The following is a 10,455-nucleotide window of genomic DNA, read 5'->3' on the forward strand; positions in this document are numbered from 1 at the left end:
CGGCCCCTGGGCGCCGGGGCTCGGCGAGAGCGGGCCGCTGTGCGGGTGCGGGGCCGCGCTCGCGTGTGGGCCCTGCGGCGCCTGGGCCGTCCGGGTCGTCCCTTCCCCCGGGTACCCGCCCTGCTGCCCGTCCCTCATAGGGAGCCGTTTGCAGGCGTCGCTGATGGTCTGTGCTCAGGGCCTGAAACGTCTAAACCCTGAGCATGGGTTGCTGCCCTAAAAGGCTGAGAAGCGCCGGCCTCGAAGACGGCACGGCGGCCGAGTTGGAGTGGCACGCAGCGGGGCAGATAGTTGTGACGCCTTGCAAAAGCTGCCGGGAGACACAGCCTGGGCTGTGCGGAGCCTGGAGCTTTTGTGTTGCCTGCATACGCGGCACTGCAGATGGGGTGACCGGCAGCATCTTGCCTCTCCGACAGACAGCGCCCTCTGTCCCCGCTGGGCTCCAGCCGGTGCCCTAGCTGTCTGGCCTCCGGGAGGAGGAGAACACAGAGTCTATTCTGATACTCTTGCGCGTGTGTCCTTCAGAGTGTTAATTTGCTTCAGAATTCATGCAGGGCTGTGCTGCTGGGATTAGGCTTGTGTGGGTATGAGTAGTCATGCAGCAAAGTTGGACCAAAATTCCTGTGTCCTGACAAGTGCCGCATTTACTCATGTGTGTCATGGGGACTCAGGAAGTGTGTGCGCTAGTCTGTGCTTTGCTGGTTATTCTCCAAAAAACGCCTTTGGAGGTCCAGTGAGTAAGGGGAGGCAATTTGGGGAAGAAGACAGCATGACAGGTTTCTTATAAGCATGAAGGACTTCTTGTAGTAAAAGCAGACAGGTGGGCAGCCTTTTTAAAAGCAGGACACAGATGCTCATCTGAGCTGTGTTCACTTGTCTGGTTTGAGAGTTCTCCAAACTTACCTGGGAGGGTCTTGTTTGGAAGGAGAGAAGCTGAGTTAAGGGAAGTTTTTGAGTGAGAAGCAAGGCTTATTCCAGCAAAGCTGCAGGTTGCTCTCTGCTGCCTTGTGGCATGACTGCGCCTTTGTCTCCAGGTCAGGTTTCTCTTAAGCCTGAATTCTGTCTGTATTAGGCATCGTCTTCTGGTGTAGATTTATCAAGAAGGCTTGGAGCCACTATCGTTCTTTGTTCTGTGAACAACTAGCCTAGGTCATTGGTTCCTGACTTGTTTTTTTATGGTTGAGCCACAGCTGCCCACCTTCTCTTCCTTCTTGTTTGTGTCCTTGTCCTGGCCACAGCTACCCCCAGCACAGTTACTGCTATCTGGTTTGTGATCACACCTTGCTGGTTGGGACTTGGTTACCGAGGTCAGGGCTGGAAACAGAATCTGGTCTTGTGGCTTGCCACCTATTGTCCTGTTCCTGAGACCTCAATACTTTCAGAAGTAGTAAAGATACATTTGAGAGGTGATAGCGGCATTAAGTTATGGGAATGTGGGTAGTTCTCTGAATTCACATGTAATTCCAGAAGGCAGAGACAGGGAGGGACCTCACTGGTCTTCATCTCCAGCCCCACAGACCATACCAGAGCAGAGCTGCTGGGGTTAGGTACCTGCTCTACTGCACCTTTCCTTTGACCTCACACAGGAAGTTGTCCTCTCTGTAGCTTAATTTCCTGCTGGTGCACTGGGAATAATCCCTCTCTATTTTAGTACAGTGCTGTGAATATGAATATTTATGGTTTAAGGTGCTTGGATACTAGAATGATAAGAGCCATAAGTACCTTAGTGTTGGGACTTTGCATACTTAAAATGTCAAAAGTAAGTTTTCCATTAAAGGTATTTAGCTCTTTTTTTTATCTGCCTTTCCTGACTGTGATCTGGAAAATTAAGTTAGTGTGTTTTGCTTCAAAGTTGTTAACAGATGTACCTGTAATGAGTTTCTGTTGGTAACTTTGATCAATAAGTATCCTGTTTAATAGCTAATCCTGTTCATAAATGGAATTCAGAAAGGCTTAATTCCTCTTTGTGAATCCTGGCCTTTCTGGCTGTCATTAACGTAAAACCAATTATGTCTTGGTAATGAATATCTTGTGTATTTTTAACACACACAAGCCCTTAATCACATCGTTTCCTTTATGAGGAAAGCTGTGAATGGATTGAGTCCCGTAGTTCACAGTTGGCTCTTGTAGCTCACCCTGGCAGAGAGTCTATAAATAAACCTGCAGTGGCAGAGTAGGGGTTTAGGTATTTGCATCGTGCATATTGTCTTGGATTTATTTCCTGCGTTTTAATGATGGATGACAGATGCAGTTCAAATCTTTCTGGTGCCCACAGCATGTCTATTTTTGGTCTCTTGGAATAATAAAGGGGATGTTGGCCCCCACTGTCTGACTGTGCAGATCAGGTTACTGCTATTAAAGGGAAGAATATTTTTCCCTGTTTTATTTTGTATGTTTGACAGCAGGCTTTGAGTAGTAGGCCTCAGCGTTTGCTGTGTGACATCCATTGGTTTTCCCTGGGGCCTGTTTGTGTGGATGAATTACTAGCAGAAAGAAGGAAAAGACATAGCTGAGTAGTTGTGGAACTACAGATCTTGGGAATATAGGGAGCAGGTGTCATTTCCAAAACTTGTGATTAAAAAGGAAAGTAATGCTGGATTGCTAGGTAACAGCACTGTTTAAAAGTACATTCACTCTAGGATGGAGGCAGGGTAAGAACGGCACCTTGACTGGTTTTTAGGGTATACACTGACAAAAACTTGGTCAGAGCCCTTGCCCTGGCCTCTTGAGTGTTCAGACACAGACCTTTTTAGTGCTTCTACGGCTGTGTTAATAGTGCAGATTCATACAGACCATTCTTGTGAAGCACATCAGTATTTTTGCTGAAATGAAACAGATCCTTTTCTCGTCCAAATCTCCCGGTGTTTCTCTGGAGATACTGTCACAATGTTAGTCTGGGTTGGCAGTGAAAGAAGTCCCAGTCTTGTGTTTTGCCACATTCCCTCGTACCAGCATTCATGCAGCTGCGGGATGAGTTGGATCAGGGAACTGATGTAGCTGAAAACTGTGACTGATTTACGTGAATGCTAGAGCCAGCATAAGGGAGGTGGTGGAAATGTGTACTGAGGGGACACAGGGCTTCCTTTCTTGCTACTGTGTGCCCTGACGTTGCTTCAAAGTGAGTATGTAATCCTGTTGTCCTTATCTGGAAGATGTCCTTGCTTTGTATCAGCTCCCTGAAGTGGTCTACTTGTGCATTTGCATGCGTTTGATGAAAATACTGTATGTGGCCTGCTTCTGTTAGCTGGGATGAAATTTTCCAGAACTCCTCCGTTCAAAAATCACTCAAGACTGCAGTAAATATGTTAGTTCTTTAATCTCAAGTAAAAATGGTGAAGGCGGTAGCTTTAGTATGGCACTTGAAAATGGTGTAGTGGGTAAATAACTTCCGGAGGTTTATAACTGGTGAAGAGTTTCTTTGTTGTGCGGTGTTGGAATTTGATGGTGATCTGTTGCGTTGAATGGGGTAAGGCTGAAGGGCCCTTGAGAAGGGAATGTTTGCTGCAGCAGGTTCTTGCATGCTTAGACTTAGTCAGTAAGTAGAAATAGGGTCATTTTAGTGAATATTTGATTAACAAACTCCTCCCCCCTTTCTGAATCTTACTCTGAACTCTGTCTGAGGTCTGTGCTAACTTTTAACAGGTTGTGGAGTGAAGCAAAGCATCTCTGTGATTCTCATTTTAAGAAATTAGTCTCTCTAACCATGAGATAGAGCCACTGCTAGAATTTAGGGGCAGTGGGGTAGGAATGGGGAGAGAGTTTTCTCTGCACAGTTCTTTATCACTGCTTTGGTGCAGCTACGCGTGGCTGATGTTATAGCAATAGTTGTCTTTGTGTTGGACCTTTCATTTTAGGATAGTGTCCATTTAAATACTGCTCTTGCCTAGCGTGAACAACTTGGAAATTAATCCTGCTTGAGCAGGAGATTGGACTATATGACCTCCGAAAGTCCTTTCAAAGATAATTCCTTGGTCAGGAGTGTATTAGTGACTAAGTACTAAGCAGCAGTGGTGTTTTGCCCATCCAGGGTATTGTAGGGTGCACTCCTGTATCAGATGGGCAATATCAACAGCAGACTTCTCAGAATTCCTGCAAATTTTCCGGTGCTTGAGAGTTATGTGAGTACTCTTCCCATACACCTGCAAGCACTGAAACCTGACAACCTGAGGAGAGCCACCTTCAGAAGCAAACTCTGGTCATGTGCATTCCCCATGCCTGTGCTAAGTGCAGCCTCCTCTGAGCCTTTTTAAGGCCTGCTGGTGTAAGGCAGCCTCAGTGCTGGGAAGGACAGAGGTGCCGGGTGCACTGGGGCCGATGGCTGTCATCGCTTTATAGCGGCTCTTCAACTGGCACCACCTCAGAGTGTTTGTGTGGCAGCACCCAGTGTGACAGAGTGAGTGGCTTCTGTGCCCTCTGGAGTCTAGTTTAGTAATTAGCCACTCCACAGAGAGGAAAACTGAGGGCTGAGTAGGTCAAGTTCGCAGCCGCAGAGGGAGCAAGTTGGGACTGGGTCTGGTAGAGGAGCACCTGGAGACAGACCCAAACTATTGGCTGTTCATTTCTAGAAGGGAGGCTGGCATGTTATGATAGCTGAAGATGTGATTCACTCTTCGTGAACCCACTTGCACCCTTGAATGCTGTACTCCACGCCACAGATGCATTCTTCTCTTCCTTCCACCCTGGACCTTCCTGCTAATTGGAAGCATCCCCCCTGTTTACTCAGTTCCTAACAGGGTGCTTCATACCAAATAATCAATCATACAAAGTTTCTTAGTTTGTGACACATCTTAATGTGCCGAGGAATAATTCTTAGCAAAGAAGGGGGTACTGAGTCATCTGGAAAAATAAACAGTCCTTGGACGCTTAATGGTGTTGATGCTTCTGCTGGTAGTTTTGTAACTTCAAACCTTCACTGCTGCCACAGGGTAGAAACAAATGGTGACTCCTCCCAGGAGTGGGGAGTGAGTTCAGAGTTTAGGCAGTGCTTTAGGACTCTGACATGTGGCCTTGAGCACATCTAGCTATGGTGGTCCTGACGTTGCTGTCCCTCTGGCAGCAGGCAGAATGTGCGCCTGTGCCTGCCCTGCCACAAACCAGCAGACCTCTCCTATCCGTTTTACGTAGTGGTAAGGATGAGGAGGCCCACCCTCTCTTGCCACCAAGGCCACCATGCCTGCCAGGGGAATAGAGATGGGGGTGACAGTGGCAGCTGGACTCCCCAAGAAGTGTCCAGCAAAGACAACAGAGAGGCCAACTTGCTGCTACTTGTTTGGGTTTTCTAGAGGGATCCAAACCAAAGCCTTGGTGCAATTCTGGAGGAAGTAGGAGCAGTGTTACCCACTGGGTTTGAGTTTCACCTGGGGAAACAGTACACCCAAGTGTAGAATGGGATACAGGCTGTCCTCCCTGCCAATGCAGAGTGTGGGCTTACAGCAAGGCAATGCAGTTGAACTTGCTTAGAAATCCTAGCAGCAGCAAGGCCTGGGTAATTGGACCTTGATTGCCAGCAGCACTGTAGATACTGCAGGGCCTTGTTTTCGTTAGGATCACACAGCTAGGTCAGGAGTTGTGGCAAATACACAGCCTTCTTGGAGTGTCATTTCAGAGAGGGGACAGTGTGGGGAAGCTCTGAATTCATTTGGAGATCTTCTACCCCCTGAAAAGTGGCTTTGTTTAGCAAATAAATGTAAGCTTTGACTGTTGCTGTTCTCTTCCAAACCTGCCTGTTTGACAGGTGAGATGGTTTGCCATGTATCTTGTACTTTGCTCAGGGAACGCTGATATAAAATTGCTGTGGTGCACATCTCAGTGCTTCTCATCTTGCTGTCAGGTAACGCTTGCTCTGTAGGACAACTGCAAATCCAAAAAATCACTTGTATCCCCAAGTAAGCAAACACACTGGGGAAAAATAAAAACAATAAAGAGAAAGTGAAGATTTAGCCTGGGCTTTACTTGGTTTTAATAAGAACAGCTGTGGCATCACCTGTCGGAAGGCTCTGTGGGTAGTTTTTTTCTCCCTAGAGAAGTTAGGTCAGCTTTGGTTTTAAAATAAAAGTTAAGAAAATGGCTTTACAATGTACTGCTACAGTTTGGCCCTAAGCTCATCAGAACTAGCAAAGGGAGATAAGAGGTCAATGTATTTTTAATGTTTACTTCAGAAAGGAGAGAAGCAGAGCATGTGTTGGTTACACTGCCAAGGTCTAAGCAAGCAGTGTCACACAGCAGTAGTTACAGTCAGATGGAAAGTCTTAGCTCTACCTGAGCTGGCTGGAAAGAGGACTGGCTGTAGGTCCCTGTTGTTTTCTCCCTTCACTTGGATCTGCCAGCATAGCTGCCTGGGTTGTCGCTCCCTAACCAATGTTTGGTCAAGTGATCCGGGTTCAGATATGCCTGTGTGATTGCCTGTGCAAGCTGGTCCCCATCAGTCTGACAGAATGAGGTTAGGGAACAGCCATAGATGTAGTCAGGGAAGAGGGTGTCATAAATTCAGTCAGAGGTTACTCTTGTAACCTGGCTCTGCTGCAGTTGGGGTGCTGTTTTGGTTTGCTTTGTAGGATACGCATCTGAATTATATTGTCTCCTCAATTCAGGCAGGCATTGTTGATCTGCTTTGTAGTGTGCCGTGGATGCTGTTACCACTCTGTGTGCTGTGGATTGCAGTGTCTAAAGAGGTGCTGAGGCTCTAGCATGTGATTCACATAAGGGAAGGGAAGTAAAACAAATTTTCTCCATTTTCCAGAGTTCATGATTCTCTTGTTTCTTATGCAGGGTGGGTTACCAGAATCCAAATGGCTCTCTTGAATAGGCGATTGGGTTTATCCTTAACCCATCTAAGCAGTACGGTGATCCAGCGACACTTCAGGTAATAGTCAAATCTTGCTTTTGCTTTTGTTTTCTTGGGAGAGTTTCCTCATTGAAAGAGATGCTGTTAAGTAGGTCAAGCATAAGGTATAGTATTTGTAATTCAAAAAGGATAATATAATAGAAAAAAAATAATCTCACAGTTGTTTCTTCACAGGTTGTAAAGTGAGCCCAAACACAACAACATATGCAGGTTCCTAGCAGTCTGAACGTGGTCTGAACTCTGCATTTTCATATGTGTGTAAGGAGGCTTTTAAACCTTTGAGGGCGATGCAAGGGCCTGCAAGCAGAAGTTAAAAGCACCTGTGTTTCTCAGCCGTGTGCAAAAAAGCAACAGCCAGCCCCTGCTGATGCAGAGCCAATTACATTTTAAAAATTATTCCAGAACTTATCATTCCAGTTATTTAGAGCAAAAGTAACCTGAAAAATTATTTCCTTGTACCTTAACAGTGTACATTTTGTTAACTTTCATCCTTGTTCGAGGCTCAAGGCATTTAAAGCTTCTTAAATTTATGGACCTTATATTTTACGATGCATTGCACAAAGCTTAGAGCCTAATCCCACAGTACACTCGGTGCAGGTACGGGGAATCTCTAGCATATAACTCTTTGAAGGGTCAGGGCTTCAGTTTAAAGGGTGAGAATAGTCATTCCCATGACTGTGGTCTGGAGAGGGGATTAAGACAATGCTCAGGGCTAGGTTTTGTGACAGTCCCAGGAGCTATCTCGAGGAGGTATGTAAGTCTTACTGGCTTTCTCTGTAAATGGGCTGCATGAGAGCATTGGCCAGTAGACATTTAGAGGATATATATATGCTGACAGCGGGAGGGAGGCAAAGTCCACAGATGTGAGCAGTGCTACAGGACATCAGCAGTCTTAATGGGGAAACGCACTCTTTGTGGTGGGCCTGCTTTGGATGTGGTGGGGTTTTGCTTCAAGACTGTGGCAGAAATGAAAAAAGGAGGGGAAAGAAAAAGTCCTCCTTGTGCAGTTACTCTTGTCAAGTGGTTATCAGGGCAGTCACACTTATAGTTGTTTGCTACTGCTTCGTTGTGGACTTGGTCCCACCTAGGTTTCCTCTTCTCCTTCCTGTGACAGCACTCTTGTTCTTTCCAGCCTCCTCCCTTCTGCTTTCCCTGCTGTGCCGCCACAGCTGGTAGGCAGAGGATAGAGAGTGTGGTATACCACAGTCCCTGCCAGGGGATGGGAGAGGGTAGCTGCTTGCAAAGGTGAGCAACTTCTGAGAGAGAAGAGAGGTGCCCTTTTGTAGGGGAAAGCTGGGGTAGGCCTCTGCTGTGGGAAACAAATCTTGAAAGGCAGCACTTGACCTCTGGAACAGTTAGACTAACACAGACTGACCCAGCTGGCCTTCCTTTACTGCATGTAAAAATGTCTACTTCAACTGATGTCCACCCACACTGTGGTTGATACACAGGGGATGGCTTGCTCCTCTTCCAGGCAGCGTTACAAATACAGGCCCTTTGTCTTCAAGAAGGGCTGATGGTCCCCACTGGTCTTTATTCACTGTATATGCTTCTGCTCTGCAAAATGAGGTGAACAGTTAGCTTGATTCCATATGCTGTCTATTTGAGTGGTTCAGCTGATAGCAGCTTGGCATATCTGCAGCTGTCTGGCCAGCATGTTTCCAGTACCTTACTGCAAAGCAGTTGTTTAGTAGTAGAAAGGATCTTCCTGATTTTCCGATGGTCTGTGTTTGGGCGTCCTTTGAAGAGAAGCAACAAATCACTTGAATTTGAGCTTACTGGATAAAAGAATAGCTGTTACTATAATGGGGGTTGAATTATTTCTGTTTATTCCTGCTGTTCCCAAGCATATTCAGAGTGAGCTCTAACAACTTAGTATTGTGCAGTTTATTTCTGTTGTTTCTTACTCCTGGTAATCCCACAGAGCAGATGCAGAAGAGACTGCATCCCTCTGGGTTCCTTCCACATGGGGAAGGTGATGACCTGTTAGATTCTAGTTGGTGGCAGCTTAGCACAGCCACAGCAGGACCTCAGAGGTCTCACTGAGAGCAGAATAAGATGGGGGACCCTCCTAGGCTTCACTGAAAAGAAGATGGGCCAGAAAAGTCCTTATTGCTGGGGACTGTGTACAAGATTGAAAGAGCCTGACTTGAGTCTTAGCTTCCTGTAGACTGTAGCAGAAGCAGGCACATTTTTTTGCTTGTAAATTGAAGTTGAATGGAATCATCTGCAGTTGCTAAAAAGCCCAGTAAATGCAAGCCACTCTTCACGCCATCTTTTAGTCGTGTTTCAGAGTAGAACGGTTGTTTTATGTTTGACATTTAGTGAGGAGTGTGCAAAGCCCAAAGTAGCATCTGGCTTTCAAAGAGCACATTGAAAGCAGTCAATGCATCACCCATATGGTATGTATTTGTTGCTGGCGCCTTCCGAGTGCTTTGTGTAATGACAAGATCCTGTGCTGGGTTTGCCCTTGCTCCCCAAGGATGATTGAGGAGATCTGTCTCTCATTCTTTCCTGTCTTTTGCTAGCATCACTGGAGCATGCCGAGCAATACAGAAACTCACCCGCGTGCGAGTGGTGGACAACAGCGCCTTGGGGAACACGCCGTACCACCGGCCACCAAAATGTATCCATGTGTATAACAAGACCGGAGTTGGCAAAGTAGGAGATACGATCCTTCTGGCTATCAAAGGAGAAAAGAAGAAGGCTTTAATTGTAGGGCATAAGATGCCTGGCCCCCCCATGACACCTAGATTTGATTCCAACAATGTGGTACTCATAGAAGACAATGGAAATCCAATAGGGACTAGAATAAAAACACCGATACCCTATATCCTGCGACAGAGAGAAGGAGAGTTCTCCAAAGTATTGGCCATTGCTCGCAACTTTGTATGAAAGCTAAGAAAGGTCTCTGGCAATCCTGTTTATATCCTTTCATACAGTAGCAGTTCCTTGGTCCTTTTTTATAAAATGGTGAAACGTGAAAAAGTTGAGGTCCATCAAAAGTCTCCCTTCCTGATTACAAGCAGCTAGTTTAAATGTTGAAATACCTTGGTTTTCTCCAAAAGAAGCTTGATTTATTTCACAGAACAACTGCAGTGTGTTTGGGAAATGGTCCTTCACCCTTACTGCTCCAGTGGTGTTAATTTGGTCTCTAATCATTAAAATGAGAACATGAAAATCCTTCTTGTTTTGTACTGCTGATGCTCTCTTTTCCCTATTTCTGCCTTTCCCAGTTCCCCAGGAGCAAGACGCAAAGTGCAGTCCCTGACCCATTGACACTGGGGTCTACAAAATGGATTCACATGTAATAGAGTAGGAGGGATATATAATGAACTATTCTTGACTTGGGCACATTCACTAAAAGGGTTACTTTCTACGTCTTGGCCTAAGAAAAGTCTTCAGAAGGAATCAGAATTGGGAGAGCATGGTGGCCTACAAACTTCAGTGGTGTGTGGTTGAACAGGGTATGCCAGAGATGGGGAAGCAGAGGTAGGAAGGGGAGGTGAATGGGGTAGGTTTGAGATGCAGCCTATGCTCTCCACCTGACCAACCTCAGGAAATCATGTTCTCCAAGTAATGCAAGGCCTGGGTTCAGACTGAAAAGTCCA

At 46.2% G+C, this 10,455-nt stretch overlaps 1 protein-coding gene across 1 annotated transcript; it reads left to right on the forward strand.

Moving 5' to 3' along the window:
- The first annotated feature begins 6,551 nt into the window (after positions 1-6,551).
- Positions 6,552-10,028, forward strand: MRPL14 (mitochondrial ribosomal protein L14). Its single transcript, XM_010581168.1, has 2 exons — positions 6,552-6,862; positions 9,373-10,028. Exons 1-2 carry the CDS (start codon positions 6,789-6,791, stop codon positions 9,737-9,739), a joined length of 441 nt encoding a protein of 146 aa, XP_010579470.1. The 5' UTR covers positions 6,552-6,788; the 3' UTR covers positions 9,740-10,028.
- The last annotated feature ends 427 nt before the right edge of the window (positions 10,029-10,455 follow it).

The sequence above is a fragment of the Haliaeetus leucocephalus genome, unplaced genomic scaffold (genome assembly GCF_000737465.1).
Source record: "Haliaeetus leucocephalus isolate CR32 unplaced genomic scaffold, Haliaeetus_leucocephalus-4.0 Scaffold752, whole genome shotgun sequence".
Lineage (NCBI taxonomy): Eukaryota > Metazoa > Chordata > Aves > Accipitriformes > Accipitridae > Haliaeetus > Haliaeetus leucocephalus.

Excerpts from the sequence above, each read along its gene's own strand:
- MRPL14 (XM_010581168.1), top strand. The coding sequence starts at position 6,789 with ATGGCTCTCTTGAATAGGCGATTGGGTTTATCCTTAACCCATCTAAGC. Across the intron at positions 6,863-9,372 it reads GTGATCCAGCGACACTTCAG|CATCACTGGAGCATGCCGAG; the intron begins GTAATAGTCAAA and ends GTCTTTTGCTAG.